The 21,022-nt window shown below is 52.2% G+C and overlaps 1 protein-coding gene across 3 annotated transcripts; it reads right to left on the reverse strand.

Moving 5' to 3' along the window:
• Positions 1-95: 95 nt before the first annotated feature.
• On the reverse strand, positions 96-16,414 carry PEF1 (penta-EF-hand domain containing 1). 3 transcript variants are annotated; one of them, XM_040467545.1, is made up of 6 exons: positions 16,286-16,414; positions 6,635-6,935; positions 3,396-3,551; positions 2,765-2,908; positions 2,302-2,365; positions 96-1,097 (listed from the first exon to the last, which is right to left on the reverse strand). In XM_040467545.1, the coding sequence occupies exons 1-6, from the start codon at positions 16,307-16,309 to the stop codon at positions 770-772; spliced, it is 1,017 nt and encodes a 338-aa protein (XP_040323479.1). In that variant the 5' UTR covers positions 16,310-16,414; the 3' UTR covers positions 96-769. The 3 variants fall into 3 exon arrangements, with proteins under 3 accessions (XP_040323479.1, XP_040323486.1, XP_040323496.1); XM_040467562.1 differs by having other exon boundaries at positions 958-1,097; positions 2,302-2,429; XM_040467552.1 differs by lacking the exon at positions 2,302-2,365 and having other exon boundaries at positions 16,286-16,413.
• Positions 16,415-21,022: the final 4,608 nt, after the last annotated feature.

The following is a 21,022-nucleotide window of genomic DNA, read 5'->3' on the forward strand; positions in this document are numbered from 1 at the left end:
ACATACGCGGTGAACGAGGAAGAGACGAGTGGCCGAATGGGCACGCACACGGGGGTGTGAACTGGAGCCAGGAAGTGTGACGGAAAACGCGGAACTCCAGAGTTCTGTCCTTTTATTGAGCTTACAGTTTCACTGAACTTTTGGCCCCGAAAGAAAAAACACACAACTTAAAAAAACAGCATTGGCAGTGGGAGGTGACAACTGTCCCCTGGGGATTGAAGCCGAGCAGAGAATGGCAGGCAAGTGAGGGGTCCGAGCTGCAGAGGGGTAGCCTGGCCAAGGGTGCCCAGAGAGCAGGCGGTCCAAGCCCCCGATCAGGGCCAGCAGCCAGGCAGCTACAAGACAACACACGGGGATTTGGGGACACGGGGTGGTGGAATCCAAGCCACTTGGTCCCGCGGACAAACCTCCCTCGTGCTTGGTCAGCTTCCACTTTGGAGAAACTGGGTTCATCTGACAAGACGGTATGGGTGAAGGGACTCAGGTGCTAATGGCATGAGGCTGATGATCACTTACCCCTGGTGTCAGGGCGGAGAAGTGACAGCTAGAGGCTAGAGCCCAGCGGACTGGACACTAACTGGCATCTTCTGCTCCTGGCACGAGGCTGGGCCATTGAAATACTCAGGGCTCCAAGGGCATTCAACGTCCAGTCCTCTCTTTGGCCACCTCCTGTGTGGCCTCAGCCTAGGTCCCCGCTATTTGGTGACTGACACAAGACTCCCAGCCCTCTTCGGGAACAGCGCTGCATCAGGCAAGGGAGAATCTTTTTCTAGGAGGGACAGGAAAAGCGGAGAGGCCCGCATGCCTCTCCCGCTCTAAGGGGCCAGGAAAGGCCCCTGGTACACTCCACTCTACAGATGGGCTGGGTCATAGCATCCGAGAAGCTGTCATGGTGACGAAGTCCTCGAAGCTGAGCCGAATGGTGCCCTGTACAGCTGTGTCCTTCTCCCGGAAAGCCTCGGTCAGCACCTGCAGCTGGGTGCACACCTGGATGAAGCGGTCTAGCTGCATGGTGGGGTTGGCAGAGCGCGGGCAATAGCGGGAGACCAGGAGCTGGGTGAACTGGGGGCTCAGGTTGTAGCCCATTTGGGACAGAGCTGCAGGGGAGGGAGGGGCACAGAGAGCAGACACAAAACCTTACCACGAGCACCACCATCCACCAGCTCCGTGGAGCATGGCAGTGCAGGGGACTTGGAGGAGATGAGCGCCAAAACGGAGAGGACAGAGGTCCCTAGGGTCTGTCCAAGATGGTGGGAGCACAAAAGGGGCTCTAGCTGGATGGTGCCCTTAGCTGGAAAGCTCCCATCCCTTTCTCCAAATCTCCACTACTGCCTGTTCAGTCGGGGCCACGGGGTCCCAGAAGGACACGGGGCTAGCTCTTCTGTGACTCATGTGCATTACAGAAGGAAGCCCGCGCCCCCGGGACCAACCTTCCCGGGGCGGACATCAGAGGCGGTACGACAGAGTAGACATGACAAAGGCCTGCTCCGTAGTCGAGACAGCCCTTCAGCAAGTTGCTTACCCTCGCTAAGCCCCTGTCTTATCATCCCTAAAATGGGAATAATACTTACCTTGTAGGTTCTAGTAAGGATTAAAGGAGGTGATCCTATAAAGCACTTGGCGCGGTGCCTGACCCATAACAACACTTTGTTATTTGTTAAAAATAATCAAATCGTCTTCCTCTCCCCAGGCGAGGCTGCTGGGCAGTTCCAAGGTCACGGCCTGCGTGCCGCTCTCTGTCCCTCCACCTGGGAGGCTTCCTTTGTTCCTCTCTGCACATCTACCAGCCCAGGCTAAAAGCTCCCCTTTTGCTACGTGGCCCTTGGGGAAGTTGCCTAAACTAAGCCTCAGTTTTCTCACCTGTAAAGGGGCAATAATAAGAGATCCCTCACCTAAGAGTGGGGAACAATAAACAGTAGCTATTGCACGGGCAGAACAAGTGATGTAACATATCAGAAGCGCTTCATACAGTGCCTGGCACACAGCAAGCGCTCCGTAAGTACCGATTTTGGTGGAAACGTCACCCTCACCAATATCCGTGACAGGAGCCGGCATGATCAGTACAGGTCATCTCTGTTTCCTTCAACCAGGGCACAGACATGGTGAGCTCACCCCCACCCAGAGCTCCTCAGTCTGACTGAAATCCACAGTCAAGCAAGGAAGGGGCCAGGTTCTCAGGAGGCCCTTTCCCCCTCCCAGGTGGCAAAGCTCCCTGTCAGATTCTTATCACCCCACTAACCACCCATCTTGTAGAGTCCGAAATGGAACCAGACCTGGAGCTACGGCCTCAGGCCATCTTACCCGAATGCAACTTTTAGCGTGGTCTGGATCCCAGGGTTGGGAAGGAAACTGCCTTCTAGCAGAGCTGGTAACAAAAGCCACCTTTCTGAGTCCTTGTACAGGGCTCTTTCCATTCTGCATGCTAGAAACTAGAGAGGAAAGAGCCACACAGGCCACACACACTGGTCTCAAAGTGCCCTGGGCCGCCGAGCTCCCATCCCCGAGGCTCCCTGCTGGCTGGTCTCTCTCATCTAGTGGTACCAGGAGTCCAGCCCCGATCCCGGAACCAGGTGCCCTCTTGCCCTGGATCTTGGCTCAGTGCCCCAGCCTGATCACAGAAGGGATGGGGAAGGGACCCGTGCTGAGTTTTAGAGTGTAGGTGGACATGTGGGAGTCAGAGGCTAGAGAAAACCCCCTTCCCTGCATAGGGAGTAAATGGAAAAGTCTAGCTCTGCCTGTGCAGAGTCCCCACCGTGGCCCTCACCTTGCTGCAGCTCGGTGTAGCTGATGGAGCCCGAGCGGTCCCGGTCATACTGCTGGAAGAGGTTCTTCCACTGCTGGATGAACTTCCACAGAGCCGAGAAACCATAGATGTCGATGCGGCCTGACTTTGTCTTGTCAAACATGTCTTGGGTGGAGACGGGGTGGAGGGAAGAAAAGCTTCAAGACTGAGGGCCGAGGGTCCGCGGGTACAACCCAGGCCAGAGTAGGAGACTCCACAGAGCCACGGGCCCGAGGCCCAGATGCTCGTACCTGAGACACACTCTCATCAAGTGTTGACCAGCCCCTACCCTTGGCCACCCTCAGCTCTAGCCCTTCCAGAACTGCGTACTCTCTGTACGCTTGGCAGCTGACCACCTCTGTGCCATCTGCTACCAGGGCAGGGGGTCCCACTCTGCAGAACGGAAAACGGCATGTGACTCAGCGGGGTCCGGAACTTGAGAAAAGATCTCAGGGAAGGAGCTCTCAGTCTAGAGGATCTCACCTTGAACCCAACTTCCTGCCTGAAATCCTCCCTGGCAGGAAGATTTCTCTTCAGAATGGCTGCCCAGCCACCATCAGGTCTCAGGTGGCACTGCCCCAGCTCGAGCCCACGGGGAAGGGGCAGGACTCACTTATCATCATGAGGCACGTCTCGTCGTTGAACGAGGACCAGTTGGAGTTGACCAGAGCCTGCTTCAGCTCCTTGATGGAGATGTAGCCACTGTGATCAGAGTCTACGGACTGGAACCAGGAGTAAGCCTCAGGATCCATGTTGGGAGGAACACCACCTGCAGGAAGGGGTGCAAGCCAGAGGAATTAGTCACAGGTCTCAAGGCCAGTGTGAAGAAATACTGGGGAGGGCCGGCCTCGGTGCCTCGCTGGCGATGGGTTTTCCTTACCCACAAAGCCTCACAGGTCCACCGACCCCGTCTCCCCTTAAGCCAACAGCCTTGTTCTCATGGAAGAGAACCTTCGGTGCAGACTCAACGAGTATTTGCAGCCGGCTTCTACTCTGTGAACCTGCTGGGCTTTTCCTACAGTGTTCCAGTCATTTCTCTCTTTGATCTTAAGTTTCTAAGGAACAGGGACTTTCCGGCTGACTGAGAATTCTCTGCAAAGAAGGATTATCTCTTCCCCAAAGACCGGCAACCCAAAAACATTTGCTGAGCAGCTACCAGGCACAGCCCAGGGATGAATATTTTGAGAGTCACAGCAGCAAGGGGCCCTCTGGTGTGGGAATCAGGTCTGATCCAGGTCTGATCTTCCTGGCATGGTGACAGCTGACATATTCTATCAGGAGTCACCAGAGTGTGCGTGGCCACAGAACTCTACCTCTTCTTGTTCCCCATCACCTCCAACGCGAGGACCCATCCCCAAACCTCCCTGGAGACATCTCTGACACCTCCTCACCCCCACACACCCAGAGAGAGCTGCCCGGTTCTGTGAGATCCACACACAGGTGCCTCCTCCCCGTTCCGACGCACCTGCACTGGTTCAGACACCTCTCACGTGGATTGTTGTAACAAACCAAAATGCCTAACCAACCCATCCTTACAGCTACTCTCTGCCACCCTGTCCCTTTAGAGTCATCTCCAAAATTAACTCAGTTCTAACCCATTGCCCCTCGCCTCAACTCAAACCTCTTTCAAGGCTCCCCACCGCCTGCAAAATAAAGTCCAGCATCCTTAACACAGCATGCCAGGCCCTCCCGCAATGTGGTCCATTCTTGCCTACCTCTCGCGCTCTGTCCCCCTCGCAGCTCTGTTCCAGCCGAGGTGGCCACCCCTGCTCATTCCCACAGCGAAGGCTTTGCTGCTCCCCGCCGTGTAACCCTTTCTCCCTCGTCTCTCTGCATCCATTTCCTGTCTCCCTGCAACACCCAAATGAAATGCCGTTCCTTCCATAAAGCCTTCCCTATTCCTCCATCTCTGGACCGGCTTCCTTCCCCTCTCCTTTGTACTCCTTCTCTCGTTTTTTTTATTAGTTTTTAAAAACTTTATTTTTTTGAGAGACAGAGTGTGCACGAGTGGGAGAGGGACAGAGAGAGAGGGAGACAGAATCCCAAGCAGGCTCCGCACCATCAGCACAGAAGCTTGGATGCATGAACCGTGAGGTCATGACCTGAGCCAAAACCAAGAGTCAGATGCTTAACCGGCTGAGCCACCCAGGCGCCCCTGGATCAGGCTTTAGGAAGCGCTGTTCCAAGGAGTCACTAGCTGCACTGGAAAGGAGACAAAGGTGGCCACACGAGGGGAAGCCGCAGATGGCAAGCAGCGAAAGGTCTGAGGCACATTTCTCCTCTCTCTGCAGCCCTAGAGATGATCTCTGGCCTCAGGTCCTATGGGGATAAGCCTCCCAGAGAGGGGCTCCTTCCCCTGCAGTGACCTCACGTGGGCTCACAGACGAGATTTCAAAAGGACGAGGGACTCCGCCATGAAGCTGCTGGGCTGGAAGCAAACAGCCAGAAGCTCTGAGCTCTGACAAGATAAATGCCACTGCCTCGGTGTTTAGAACCCCCAAGGTGTGAGCATCTCCCTCGGGGCCGCCCGCCTGGGAACGAGCGCGAAGATGCCGCAGCCGCCCAGCGGGGCCGCTCCCTGGAGGCCGTGCAGGTGCGCCAGGGCGGTTCTAGGTGCCGTGCTGCTGGCCTGGTCTCCTGGGGGTAAGCGTTCTGTGAAGAGGCTGAGTCCGTGAGGACACAGGGACCCAGGCACTCCCCCTCCCTGACCCCCTGTCTGCAGCCACTTGGAAATTTGCACTGAGCCTGAGGCCGCCCACCAGGATTCTCTGCTTCCACTGGATCTCCAAGCCCCCCTCCCCGCGCCGCCGACCTTGTCCAGTACCTCACCTTCACTATCTTTGATCTTTATTCTCCCTGCGGCATTCCCCTGCCTGTCTCAGTACCTCTCAGTGGTAAGGCCCTCGTCACACGTGCTACCCCATTACATGCGGAATACCTCCTTGCTGAGATGTCCCCGAACGAGTCCTCTTACAGCACAGTGGGTACTAAGGCCTTCCCGCCGTGCCCAGCGTTCACCTGCACCTTCTCATCGAATCCTCATTAATAATCTCATCAGGTCGTGGCATTCACCCATTTTACGCGTGTGGACGATGAGGCACAAACAGGTGAAGTGATCTGGTCAGGTCAGTACGTGGTCTGGTATCAAAAGCCCGGGTTTTCAACAACTTCACTATCTTGCCTTTCTACACATAAGGGCCAATCTCCCTCCCCCAGAAATGGGTCCTCCCCGAGGTGCACTGCCTCCAGTTGTTTGCCGACTCCCCCGCCCCTCCCCTGTAAGAGTGCCGTACGCCCTCTCCACTGCCTGGTGGCTTGTGGAGCCCCTCCGGAAGAGGACTATCCATTCCCATCCTACTGATGGTAGGTCAGGCTTGACCAGGGGCTGTGATGGGGCCGACAGAACGCGGGTGGAAGAAGATGTAAAGAACTTCAGCGCAGGAACTTTAAGGGGCACTGTGCTTTCCTGCCAGCCCTCCCCATCTTTCCTGCCACATTCGCAACGTTATCTCAGGGGCTGCTCCTTCAGCCTGGACGTGGAAAGCACAGACATGTGGCCCAGAACCTCGGCAGCCAAATCCTCAGCCGCTGACACGTAAGCAAGAGTAAGTGAGTGCGAGCAGCGATAGAAATACACGTCTGCTGTTGTAAGCCGAAGTGATTTTGGAGTTGCTGTTACCACAGCAAGTTAACTAACACGTTCCTTGTTCTGCTGTTGCAAGCTGGAGCCAGAAGCAAGATGCTAGGGAGCCAGAGACGAGACTGCCCGCACACCCACAGGAAGGGCAAGGACAGGCCCCAGATAACTCAGAACAAGGTCAGAGGCACCTGGAGTCCAAGATCCCTACTCACCTGGAGGAGGTCCCTGTCCGTAAGGCCCGGGATGCTGGGCACCGTAGGAATTCGGAGGTGGCTGGCCATAGGGACCCCCTGGGGCCGCACTACCATATAGTCCTCCTGGAGTCCCAGGATTGGGGTGTCCATAGGGCCCTCCACCAGCCGGTGGTCCATAAGGCCCCCCGGGGGCAGGACCCCCGCCGTAACTGCCACCAGGGGGTACCCCACCGCCATACTGCCCTCCACCATGGGGGGGTCCAGGGTAGTAGCTACCCGGAGGGGCTCCGGGCGCTTGTCCTCCAGCTCCTGGGCAGCCCTGTAACAAGAGCAAAATATCCGTCAGAATGATAAGGCCAGAAACCAGCCACAGTCTGGCACTTTACAGTTACAAAGCACTGCCACTGCCACCGCCCTCTTGCAGCTGACCCCATAGGCAGGGCTGGAATTATGATCTCGCTGCTCAGACGGGCAACCTGAGGCTTCCAGAGAAGATAAAACTTAGGCAAGATCGTACTGTCAACGACCTGTGAAGTCAGGGCTTGCCCTCCTGGCTCCCCTTCCTCTCACGCCGAGGGGCTCCGTGGGGGCTGGGAGGGATCGTGTCTGGTTTGCCACTCGTATCCCCAGCCCCCAGTGCCGAATGGATGGATGCTCGGTAAATATTTACTGAACAAATGAGGAGGTGAATGAATCAAAATCCCAAATCCTCATCCTGTGCTACCTCCAGCCCTATGTGGCGAATTCACGGCGCAAATGTGATTTGCACCACACACCCCGACCCTCTTCGATCACAGACGCTGTATCGGCAGCATGGCTTCCTTATTCTAGAAGAGGCTGAGACACAAAAGCATCTCACTCGTGACTCTGGGAGACAGGCAGGGGAGACCCTACTCCTCAGGCACCATAGTGCGATCGGTAAGAGGCAAAAAAGACCAGTCTGACTTCAGGCTCTGCCATTTATGAACTGGACTCATGACTTACCCTCTCTAAGCCTCAATATCCTTTGCTCTAAGTGGGAATAAAAATAGCGCCTATCCCAGGTTGGTATGTGAACGAAATGACACCGATCATGTGAAGTGCCCGACCCAGGCCCTGGCACTCAAAACACATTAACTATTAATAACAGCACCGTGCTAGGCAGGAGGAAAGCCAGGTCCAGAAAAATCACGCATAGACCACGTGGAGGGGCTGGGACCAGGACCTGGGTCTCCCGGCTGTTGAGCCCAGGCCACGTGTATGGTAGCACACATACAAGGGGGTGCTCCCTCTCTTGTCCACGTCCCCACACCGCTAGCCAGGGACCCGCAAACTCCGAGTGTTCAGCTACAACTCCCTAAATGACAGAGGGCAGCCCCAGCACATCTGCAGACAGGCTGGGCTCAAAGGCATAGGGAGCAGCTGGGCCCAGCTCTGAGGAGGGTACCATCTGGACGTGTTCTAGATAAACCTGTAACGCACACCAGTGGACTAGCTGCTGAGAGCCTGGACTTCCTCTTTTTGTTGTGTTTGGTAGCTTCTGGGGCACCTTTCCTCAAGGCTAAGGCCAAATTCACACTTCATCTAAAGGAGGTCGGCTTGCTCAAGGAAGGGAGGCTTCTTGAGGGAGGGCAGGAAGAGGTCCTTCCACCTTCCCCAGTCGGCATCGTGGGGGCTTTTCCACCCTGGAAACTGCCAGAGCTAGCAGCAAGGCTCCTTCACGGTGAAATCACAGAGTTCTCACCGTGGGCCACTGGCTTAATCTCCCCGTGCCTGTTTCCTCACAAGTAAAATACAATAATCTCTCCCTCACTGGAAGGTTCTGCTGATTACAAGAAATACATGCAGCAGAATTTTGTCAGTTTAACTCTTAGCTAAAGACTCTTCTGATAAAATGTAATTTTAACAGATAAAAGCAAGTTGCTTTGGTAGAAGCGAGGTGGGGGTTTCAGAGCCCCGACCATGCTGGCCCCGTCTCTTGTCAGATCCTGAGGGAGCTCTGTAGAAACCTTATGGTGACTCGAAAGACAGTTTGAAAACCACTAAAGTGGGGCGCATAGGTGGCTCAGTCGGTTGAGCGTCCAACTTTGGCTTAGGTCTCACGGTTCACGGGTTCGAGCCCCGCACCAGGCTCTATGCTGACCGCTCAGAGCCTTCGGATTCTGCGTCTCCCTCTCTCTCTGTCCCTCCCCTGCTCTCACTCTGTCTCTCTCTCTCTGTCTCTCTCTCTCAAAACTAAACATTAAAAAAAAGAAAAAAGAAAAAAAAGAAAACCACCAATGTAAGAGAAAGAGTTCTCACAATAGTGCCTGGCAAAAGCAAACGATCTATAAATCTTGGCTGTTGTTATTATTATATTAATTATCACCGGCAAAGCCCTGGACCAGATAAATTCTTGGGGGGCGTGTATAAAGAAGCAGAACAGTCTGAAGGAGCAGTTAACTGAACAGTTAACTGAAGAGGCATGGAAACATTCTCCAACATCTAACAAAACAGCAGAAGGAAACGGGTGCTGCGAATGGATGCATAAGCCATGCGTCATGGGACCAGAAAGGAAAGAGGGTGAGATCAGGGGAGTTTCCAGGAGAAAGCCGCATTTGAGCTGGGACAAAAAGAAGGGAGTTGGAGCAGTGTGATGGGAGGGGTGCCAGGAGGTGGTCATCTAACCTAACCCCTTCAGTTTACGGATGGGGTAACTAAGGAAAGGGGAAGGGAACCGCTTGAATCACACAAATCACACGGAGCTGGAGGCAGAGGTGGAGGCAGACCACTCCCCACCACACCCGAGCCCAGTGACTCCCAATGCCTCCCGCTACAGTGCTCTTTCCTTAAACAATAGGGCACAGGATTCCAGCGTAGGATGAGAAAAGGGGTGGGGGCCCTGCAGAGACTGGGCGCACCCAAAGAACAGGCCAGACCAAGGCAGGAAGTAGCTGCTCCGCAACAAGCCCTGTGAGCAAAGCCATAAACCGGACCTGGCCTAGGGCACCTGAGGCACAGGCCTTCCCCCTGGGAAATGCCCCCAGGCCGCCAAAGCAGGTGTCGCCAGGCAGGTCTTCTGACCCTCCTGCTGTCACATTTCAGGGGCCTGCTGGGTCTGGTGCAGTCTGGCAGCAGCTAAACCCTTTCTGGTCTGCCCTGTGTTAGAGCCTTTACCTGAGCAGTTTACAGAGCACTTAGAGAGAGAGAGAGAGAGAGAGAGAGAGAGAGAGACGACTGCTCCTGGAAGAATCCTGCCAACAGTCCTCCAACAGAAAAAGGAAGATTTTTCACACCTGTGAAATGACTTCATTCAGCAAGTATTTATAGAGTGACCACACCGTACTAGGTATGGGGCGGGGCAAAACTAAATAGGGCCTATCCCACTGTGGCCCATAGTGGTTATGATACAGTTTGATCCGTGCCATCAGAAAAGTCTACTTAACTGTTATCAAGGAGACATAAACAGAGTAATTTGTTCTGTTCGTTGAATGACGGATGAGCAATCAAATGAAGAAATGCATGAAGTGGATCAAGGAAGGCTTCCTGGAGGAGGCAGGAGTGATACTGGAGGCGGCCTTGAAGGATGCGCGCGCATTCCCTAAAAGGAAAGCAGGAAAGGACATTCCAGAGAGGAGGGAGAAGATTGATGAAGGCACACATCTATGAGTGAGCACAGAGAGGTGGGGGAATGGCCTGAAAAGCAGGGGCGGGGAGAAGAATGCAACGTGAACTCAGGAAGGCTGGCTCTTTACACGCTCCTTGACCAAGCTCCCCTCCTGCTGCATTTCTGTTAGCTGGTGAGTTACTGGTGTCTTAAGGTATTTTCTGTCTGTCTCTGCCTCCTCCATGCAACAGTGGGCTCCCCGAGGCCAGACACTGGGCCTCATTCATCATGGTACCCAGGGTCCAGCACAGTGCCTGGCACCTGCAAGCCTCCATAAATATTTGAACAGATGAATACCACCCTAAAGAGTTTGGGCTTTATGCCTGAGGACACAGAGCGCCACAGAAGGGTTTCCAATGGAGGAGGGACGTGATCAGAGCGTTGTTTAGAGAATTAGCCAGCAGCGGGGTGGAGGATGAGCTAGCGGGGGAGGCAGCAGCCCAGGTGCTAGGCAGGCAGGGCTTGAACCAGACAGCGGACTTAGACATGGGGCGAGCAGGATGGGTTCTGAAGCTATTTCGGAGATAGGCTAGACATGACTTGACGACTAATTCGATTAGGGAGTAGATGGAGGGGGAAGGAAAGGGAAGTGTTTAGAATGACTCAGGTTTCCAGCGTGTACCCACGAAGAACTGGAGCCTCCAGGCTGCGGAGGAAGTTTGGGGAAGATGGTTTCCAGGGTCATGGAGTTGTTAGCGAAGGTCTGAACCAGACATGAAAACCGGAGTCCCTGACTCCCTGTTCTTTTATGCTACTCCATGCTGCCAACCCTTTTGAGGCTTTTTCCGAGAGCATTTCATGCTGATCGACACAAGACTGTGAAAGAAAGAAAAAGACGGGAGAAGTCCTGCAACCACGGTTCCCAAAGCATCACAGAAAACTATCCCTAGGTCTTTACTAAACGCAAATAAACATTTGACATACTGGGGCAGGGAAGGGGCAATTCACATTGTACTGAGGTTCTGCTAGGTGCTTCCAGTTCAACTGACCCTCACTGATCCTCAGTCCTGTGAGGAAGGGCTATTGCCCCCATTTTACAGAGGAGAAAATTAAGGTACAGAGTTTACTAATGTGCCTGGGACAAACAACTAGAACAGAGGAGCTGGGATTCAAAACGGGGCCTCTACTCTACCACCCTCTGCTGTGTTCACTCAACTGTGACTGAACAGGGACTGTCCTCCATGTAACTGTCAAATACGAGGGGTTTCTACAGTGGACAGGGCTGAAGCGGGAAGGTGGACTGGGTGATCTTTCAGACGCTTCAAGCCCGGAAATCAGGACTCAGAAGAATCTTACTCTTTTTCCAGCCCAGCGCCCAGACCTGATTTGAGAAGCACAGGACTGTAAGAGACCCCAAAGGCCCTCCGGTCCAGCCTCTCAGTAGGTGATGGAATCTCTGCTGCACCATCTTGAACCTCTGTTTGCATTCACGCAAGTAGTGGGGAGCTCAGCTCCCCCTACAGGACCGACTCAAGAAGCTCTGTGTTTTCCTTCGGCTCTGAGCATTCGTTCATTCTTCTACCCCCAAGACCCTCGTGGAGTTCGGAGATATCAAAGGCGGGTGCGTGCCGAGTCCTGAGGGGGAAGGGAGTAGGCAGGCTGCCTTGCAAACGGAGGCCTGTGCTCTGGGGCTGTCCCTCAAGTGTCTGCTGGAGGAAGCGACAGCCCATTCTAAGGGGTTAAACAATCAAGAAGACAGGAGTGGTCTGGGCATTCACCAGCAGAGCCTCCTAAAATATTTAAAAGGCCAGAAACCTGCAGCCAATAGACAGTGGGCCAAGAACTGTCCCAAGACTTCAATTACCGCCTCGGTGCTGACACTCCAAAATTGTCTGTCCAGTTCCATCTCTCCTGAGCTGCAGACCCACATATCCAACAACCTCCTGGATCTTCTCTCCAAATGTATCCCTCCCTCTGTGTCCCCATCTCAGCGAACAGTACCTCCCACCCAGTCACCCAAACCTGAAACCTGAAACCCCAGTGCCCTCCTGGGCACCTCCTCTTTCCTCCCCGCCATCACCCCAATTAGGCACTGAGTTTTCTCAATTCTACCTCCCAAACGCTTCTCAAATCCATTTCCACCAGGTCGCCGTTCTCTGTAATCAAGTTTGCTTCAACCACTTTGAAACTGGTCTCCCTGCCTCGTCTCTCCTACTTCAGTCCATTCTCACAGTGCCCCATGGTGCCAGCTCCAAAGCACAAAGGAGAGAAGACTCTTCAACAGCTCCCCTCATTAGTCAGGATGAAGTCCGCACTCCCTCGAAAGGCATACAAAGTCCTTTAGGATCTGGTCCTTGCTTACCTTTCTGGTCTCATTTCTTAGCCGTTCCCCCCTCTTCACTACATATCGATCTCCTGAAATTCCTCCAAGATATCGGGCTCTCTTTTCCCGACCTTTGTGCACGCTAGTCCCTTCGTTTTCTTCACTCAACTAATGCCGATTGGTGATTCAGCTTTTGGCTTAAATGTCACCCCCTCTAAGATTTCCTCACCCCCAGACTTAGTTAGATGTCCCTCCTGTGCTGTCCTAGTGCCTTACACTTACTCCCACTTAATACTTATCACGCCGATTCTACAATTTATCCATCTGTATCACTCTTTCCTTGGAGTATTTACTACATGCCAGACACGACGCCAAGCACTTTACGTGGATTATCTCCTTTAATCTCTACAGTAACTCTTGAGGTAGGTTCTCTTATGACCCCATTTTAAAGAAGGGAAAACTGAGCCTTGGACTTTTGCAAGAAACTTCTGCAAGGAAATGGCAGAGCAGGGATGTGCAGCCAAATCTCTCAGCCTCAGAGACCAAGCTCTTACTCACCAAAACCCATCAAGGCTGCCCCCCTCCCACCCAGGACCAAAGAAAGGGTCCTTGAGTTTTATGACTTTATGACTCCCAACACCCAGTCCATGCTTGAGGACCCCACGGCTGGAGGCAGTGGCAAATGAGAGGAGTTTTGACTCCCAACAATAGGATGGAATCCTCCAGGGCCACGTACTTACTGGGTGAAGCGGGGCTGGTGTTAACGAAGCCTTTGGATGCTCTAAAACAACCAGGCACTTTCTTGGAACACCCTGGACCAGGAGGGACAGGCAGAGAAGGGTATAATGGGGGGGATAAAAGCATTTCTTCTTCTATTCTAGACACATTTCTCTTCGGGCTCCTCTTCAGTATTTCACTCTGAGCATAAGCCCAAGCAGCATGGTAACAGCAACTGTGGGAGCAAGAGCCATCACCAGGCCCTGCACACCCTTGGTATCAGCAACGTGCCAAGCTCCCTGCAGGCCTCATCGTATTTTGTCTTGATTTCAGCCCTATGAAGGCAGAATCTTCCCTTTTTTTTTTTTCCAACTTTTTTTTTTTCAACATTTATTTATTTTTGGGACAGAGAGAGACAGAGCATGAACGGGGGAGGAGCAGAGAGAGAGGGAGACACAGAATCGGAAACAGGCTCCAGGCTCTGAGCCATCAGCCCAGAGCCTGACGCGGGGCTCAAACCCACGGACCGCGAGATCGTGACCTGGCTGAAGTCGGACGCTTAACCGATTGCGCCACCCAGGCGCCCCAGAATCCTCCCTTTTATCATTCCTCCCTTCCTAAAGGTGAGGAAACTGAGGCTCAGAGCCTGTAGATGGTTTGTCCAAAGGCACATAACTATTAAGTGCTAGAATTAGGATTCTAGCCCAGTTGTATCTAACCTGGAAGTTCAGGCTCTTAATTTCTATGTCATTGCCTCTAGGATGCATACAAATGAACTCCAGATGCTTATTAAGATGTAGATGCTTGGTTCCTTCCTGGGCACAGAATAGGTCTGAGGTGGAACCCAAAGGGGTGCTTTTTAAACAAGCTCCTAGGTGATCGTGACCCAAACCATCCACCGAGAAACAAGGTGTGATGGCAATGTTTTCTCAAACTGTGTTTCTCCAGAATACTAGTGTTACCAAAAAAAAAAAAAAGACCAGACATTAAAAAAGCGGCCAGTTGAGGTGGGGGTGGGTGGGTGGCAGGGAGCTCCATGGTTAAGTAAGTTTAAGAAATACTGCATATTCAGGGGCGCCTGGGTGGCTCAGTTGTGTCGAGTGTCTGACTTCAGCTCAGGTCATGATCTCACAGCTTGTGAGTTCGAGCCCCGCATTGGGCTCTGTGCTAACCGCTCAGAGCCTGGGTCTCCCTCTCTCTCTACCCTTCCTCCACTCATGCTCTGTCTCTGTCTCAAAAATAAATACATTAGGGGCGCCTGGGTGGCGCAGTCGGTTAAGCGTCCGACTTCAGCCAGGTCACGATCTCGCGGTCCGGGAGTTCGAGCCCCGCGTCAGGCTCTGGGCTGATGGCTCAGAGCCTGGAGCCTGTTTCCGATTCTGTGTCTCCCTCTCTCTCTGCTCCTCCCCCATTCATGCTCTGTCTCTCTCTGTCCCAAAAATAAATAAACGTTGAAAAAAAAAATACATTAAAAAAAAAAAATACTGCATATCCCAGTCCTCTCTGGCAGATTTACAAAGCATATTAACAAATTAAGAATTCAGAGATGCCCCATGTTGAATAAACTTATTCAGTAGTATTTAACAGACTATTTCCTAAACCTACCTAAACCACAGAATCTTCCTCTGTTAGCAATGCCTATTAACATTTCATAAGATCCAACAAATGGAATGGAACTTCAGAAACCCTGCTAGGTTATGCTTCCTCCTGACCTCAGCCCATGCCAGCCTTTTTTTTTTTTTTTTTTTTTTCCTACCTCTGCTAGATACGCAATGAAAGGAGTTCTAAGTTCTAGCCCTCACTTGCTACATGTGACCTTGAGCAAGCCACTTAACTTCTTTGGGCTCCTTCCTCAGCTATAAATTGGGGATAATAATCTCTGCTAGAGATTCGGCCTACAGGACCTTCATCGCTGAGATAATAAAGGTCCAAATACTGTGTACAAAAGCCACAGAGTGCCGCACTTCCTCGCCACTCTTTCGGCGCGTGACTATACTCAGCGGGGTGCTAATATCCCATATATTTGTTTTCCAATTTTCCCTGCATGGGTTTTGTCTCCTAAATTAGTATGACCTTGGGCAACTCGAGAGCCCTCCCTGGGCTTCGGTTTCTTAAAATGAAGGTATTTGAGGAACCCCACCCCACCACTGGCTTTCTAGGAGTGTAGAAAAAAATCAAAATAGTTACACTTTTAGAACCACCAAATGCTTTACAAGCATGACTTCATTACTCTTCCTAGCAGCTCTATGAAGTAGACCCTATTACTGCGCCCTATTTTACTAAGGGGGAAACAGGCTCACAAAGGCAATACACCCTTGCCTAGCTGCTCAAAACTATTTAAGTGATAGAGCCAAGGTGTGAGCTTTCCTCTGACTCCAAGCTGAACTTTAACCACTCTACCAATCTGTCGTCCAACAAAGGATTCTGGCGACAGAATCCCCTTGCTGTGATGTTCTTGGCTGGATCAAAATGGGCTGGAGGTGGGCAAGGGCATGTTGCTGAGGCTTCCGGGTTCTGCTGCCTGCCTAGAGACTTCAGATGAGTTCTGCCTTCTCTGGGATTCACTTTTCCTACGCGTGAAACGGGAAGTGTGAGACTAAGTAAGCAAGGTCACTCGTGGAACCCGCGAAAACCACAGATTCTCCTGATTGTTCGCATGCAGTATGTCAGGGTGTGTTTTTCTCCGACGTCCCAAACGATGCCGACGAAACCAGTGCTCTCAATGTTCTGTTGGCGTTGGTGAGGCCGCAGGGAGCCCCCGCGGGACTCCTGAGAAGGTGTGGGGCCCAAGCGGAGCCCAGCCTGGTTACGTGGGGTCCAAGGTCCCCAAATCCTCGCCGGCGCGACGTCAGAGGGGGCGCGACGCGACCTCCCAGACCTGTAGCACTGCGTGACGTGAGACGGGCGCGACCGACCAGCCCTTTTGCCTTCTCTCCCGCGCGAGACCTCACTGAAGCCAGCTTCAGCGTGGGAAGGGCGCGGAGAAATCCGGGAGAAAGCAAGGCAGGGCCGGGGCCTGGATTCGGCGAGGCCCCTCCTGGAATCGCCCGCCCCCCACACTCACCTGCCCGTACGGGTAGCTGGCCATGGCGACTCGACGTCACACGCCGGCGTTGGGCGGAGCTTCCCGGTCCTAAACCTGCCCCGCCTGGGCCTGGGGGGGCGGGCACGCTTCTAATTGGGTGTCCGTCGCTGTCTATCTTGGGCGCACGGGCCGTCGGGAGTGAAGCTACAGGGCGATGGTCGGGTGCCTCGCGGAGAGGCCCGAGGAGCTAAGGGCTGGGTGGAGGTTTCCGGAAATCTTGTTCGCTGTGTTCGCGGTGCTGTTGCTCCCTTTCCTGACCTAGCCTAGGCCCCAGGACTGCTCAGACCCGGGTATTTGGTGAGAAGCTTGGGTCGGTTGTTGCAGTGGTGGCCATGTTTTAACCTGGCAAATGGGACGCGTGATAGTGGTGTAGTTTCAGTTGTCAGTCACTCTTAAGTTTCCGCCCGCCGGAGGAGGGCCCAGGCGGTTGCCGTGACAACGGGAAACAGCCCCAGGCCTCCTGGAAAGGATGGAGGCAACAGCGAAGTACTTCGCTCTAATGTCAGGACACCATGTGCCAATTAGTAGGTTTGGAGTGAGATTTGTGGTCTTTGGAGAGGAAAATCCCTCGCCGTCAGAGGAGGAAAATTAGATCACGTAGGGTCTCTTCTTTCCTAAAATGGGGATCCTAAGGCCCAGAGAGACAGTGACTTGCCCTAGTTCACAGTAGGTTGGGGCAGAGGTGGCCTAGAACTGGTGTCCGTGGATGCCCATTTCTCAGCAGGGAAGCCTTGACTGGTCCACAAAGTCAAATCCTGGTTACTAAGTGACCGCATATAGTCGTACTTACTTGGTCTTGGTGGTTTAGGCTCTACACTTGTTTGCGTGCTTATTTGACTTATTTGTTAAGTTCTTCCATGTGAGCGTGGATTGTGTGTGGTTTTGCTTGTCATAGCTCCTGTACCTAGTACAGTGCCTGGCACTGTAGTTTTTAAAAACTCAATAAAGGAAGTGTTACGAAGTGCTATCCATTCCAGCCCATCTATCTAACCATCTAGCCAGGCATTTTCCAAAATCATTGTGCTGATCATGCTATTTGCCCACTGGGCAGCCTACAATGGTTCCTCTTCATCTGCACCTACAAAAAAGGCCCAGCCTCTTCATTCTGGCACCCCAGGCCCTTCACAATGTGACCCAGTCTCATTGGCACTTGGTCCTGTCACTGTGCTGTAGTCCAGCCTGCCTCATGTAAGAGTTCTCTTTGGTGTTTTCCCCAAAACTCATTCCTCTCCTTCATCTCAGAAAATTCACCCAGACTCCCAGGCCAGAAACCTAGGATTGTTCTAGGGTGGCCTCTGTTTCTCCACATATTTTCCCATTTCCATTTGCTCTGCTTCCAAAGTAGACCCACATCTACTCTTTTCTCCCTGTTTGCACTAGCACTTTAATCCAAGACTCCGTCATCTGTGGCCTGCGTCACTGCAGTAGCCTCATGGTCAATGTCCTTGCTTTCACTCTCTCCCCACACTCTATTCTTCGTGGAGCAGCCACAGTGTTTGTCTTATATGTACATTAGATCGTGTTATTCCTGGGCTTACATCCCTCCAGAGGCTTCCCATACCTCTTAAAATAAAAGCTAAACACAGCCTTATGAACTTCATGGCCCCATGTGACCAACACCTTGCCTGTGTCTCCAGCCTCACTTCCTGCTCCTGCTGTCCCCCTCTGTTCCAGCCATGCTGACCTGGTCTTCACCCATGGAACTGAGCCCATTCCTACCTCCGGATTTTTGGATTAGCTCTTCCCTCTGTCTGGAATGCTCCCGCCTTGACTCTTCACTGGCTGGCCCCTACCTTGCCATCCAGGTTTCGGTTCAAATATCCCCTTGTGGGGATAGGGACATTCCTTGACACCACATCTAAAGCAGCACTGTTCCCCCACATTCTAGTCATCTATCATCTCACACTGTTTTAGTTTTTCATACTACTTGTCACTGTTTGAATGTCCTATTTAAAGTTTACATGCATACTGCAGGATTGTTCTTTTCTTATTCACTCCTGTATCCCCAGTGCCTAGAATAGTGCCTGGCATGAATTTAATAAATGTTATTAGACATCACCATCATCACCGTCATCCTGTATTGAATGCTAACTATGCGCCCATTGTTGTGCTAAGTACAATGTGTTGTTTTATTTCCACTACGGCACTTTGAGATAGATATTTCTGCTCGTTTATAATGAGGAACTGAGGCTGAAAAGAGGCTACGTGACTTCCTTACTATCAAAAAGATAAATGGAGAGGTCAGGATTTAAACCCAGGTGCACATCTTTTGACTACTCAGTACTTAGTAGTCTTGTCTTAACTTTGTAAACTGCCTCCCTTTCACCCAGTCCCCCCCAAAATGGGTAGAATGGAATTGCAAAATCTCAGAAAGGCAGAAGTCCTGCAGTGTGGGCTGAAGGTCAAGGGGTATTTGCTGGGAGAGAAAATAGCTGATACCTGGGCGGCAAGATGCACACTCATTTCATTCCACAAAAATATGAAACCTATTGCATTCCCACCCCTTGCCAGGCTCTGTTCTAGGTGCTGAGGATTAAATGTCTATGAAAATCTCAAACCCCTAACCCCCTCTGCCCAGCAAAGTGTTCCTAGGAGAACGTTCTGTTGGATGTCTGTGCTTTTTTAGGGGCAAGATTGTCCAAGTCCTCTCTCAGGTACTGAGACCAGCCAACGCCAACATCCAGGGCTGTGCCTCAGAGGACGTGGGGCAGGTCCAGGTGTGTTTATTTTGGAGCACGCTGGATAAAAGGGGGATCAGGATCTTCCAAAGACCGAAAAACAATCAGCTCATTTCCAAAACCTCAACTACCTGAGGCAGACAGAGGTGGGTGGGGAAGTTCCTGTTATTGTTTCAGCTTCAGCCAAAGGGGAACACTTGGATTCCAGTCCTTTTGTAAAGCACAGAGCACTTTGCTGAGTTCGTGGGAGCTCTGTGGTTGACCAGTTAGAGGTGAGGCAGAGCTTGGTAATGGAAGGGCCATCCACTGGAAAATATCACCTCCCCTAGGGACACATCATCCGCCCCCCACCACTGCCCCCTGGCATCCTGGCTCAGCTCCAAGCTCCAGTATTGCTTACTGAGAAGGAATACCAACGGTCACCTAATTATTGTGGAATTAATTCTCTTTGATTCCGACTAGAGCCAGTCCTGAAATTTAAATTGCAGTCGGATGCTGTGGAGGAGAGGTTGATATGCAGCTTTCCACAGAACCAACAGAAAAATGAGAACAGCAGACGTGGCATTTTGGCCACACTTCTTTTCCATTATGGGATCATATAGAGACTACATTGATATATTCTATTCCCATAAATTATTCAGGACAACAACAAAAAAGCTAGTCTCGTAATGGGGCTCACAGACCACATGTGAAGAAAGCGTCTAGATTCTGTTGAATTCTGGTGACAGGGGAAACTATTAATGACAAAAAAGGAAGGTTTGAATTCCAGAAGGCATCAAATTGGGGATTTTTCTCTGCGGAAAGAGTGTGCAGCAGCCTTTTCTCCCTCTCGCAGAGCGGAGCGTTTCTCACATTCTCACTTTTCAATTTGCTGCCAGTGAAGTCCCCAGCAGGCAAACCTGACCCAGCGGCCCCCTGCATAAAACCCTTGTCTCCCGCTGCCTGTGCTGCCCACCATCCACATTCCAACCACAAGACACGGTCCCCCTGTCACTCAGCACGCTGTGCTTAGCCACCTCTGGACCTTGGCACATGGTGTTCCCTCTGCTTGAGGTCCCTCAGCCCTGCGCTCCCCTGGCGCCTGGTTGTAATTGCTTGTTTTCCGTGGGTGCGGGGGCCACATCTCTCCTGTTTGCCCCGGACTCCCTGTGACAGTTCCTGGCACAGAGTAGTGAGAGAAAACAGGCTCACCAAGTTAGATGTTACCAATTTGAATGATCTGTATGCTGCCTTTATTTTTTTTTTAAGTTTATTTATTTATTTTGAGAGAGAGAGAGAGAGAGAGAGAGAGAGTGCATGTGAGCGGGGGCGTGGCAGAGAGAGGGGGAGGGAGAGAATCCCAAGCAGGGTCCCTGCCGTCGGTGCAGAGTCTGACATGGGGCTGGATCCTACGAACCGGTGAGATCATGACCTGAGCCAAAATCGAAAGTCAGACACTTTACCCACTGAGCCACCCAGGCGTCTCTGTATGCTGCCTTTAAAGCCTGGAATATACTGAGAAATGAAGACCAAAGAATAACAGGGCAGGAATGTGAGAGAGCCGCCTAAAAGGAGTGGAAATCTTACGCCCCTCCTTTCTTTCTCTTCAGCTTACCCAGCTCCCAAACTTAAGAGCAAAATCCATGGATTTTTTTTTTTTTTTTTTTTTGCTGACCACAGTAACAGAAGAGACTATAAAATCCAGCTTTCCATCTGGTTCTTCATGGTCCAAGAAAATAGAGCAATTCCAAACTCCAGGGAGACAAGCACTCAAATCACGACAGCTTAAACCAGCCTGTTATGCACTCCCCTAAAGAGTAGCATGAATTTGACTCTGGAAGAAAAGGAAAGAAAGCCTCATTTACTATGCAAGGATGGATTCCCTGGGGGCCCTCAAAGGGGGATGCGTGTGACGTTTCCCCATAGTAACATTCCCCTCTGGCCTTCAAAGCCAATGTGCTCAACCCAACAGCTGGTCCTGCTTTTCTCTCTCTACTCACGCCAATGTCCTTATCACGAGGCCAGTCATCAGTTAGCGCTTCGCAGACTGGGCCGAAAG

Source organism: Herpailurus yagouaroundi, unplaced genomic scaffold (genome assembly GCF_014898765.1).
Source record: "Herpailurus yagouaroundi ecotype Mexico unplaced genomic scaffold, PumYag 77, whole genome shotgun sequence".
Lineage (NCBI taxonomy): Eukaryota > Metazoa > Chordata > Mammalia > Carnivora > Felidae > Herpailurus > Herpailurus yagouaroundi.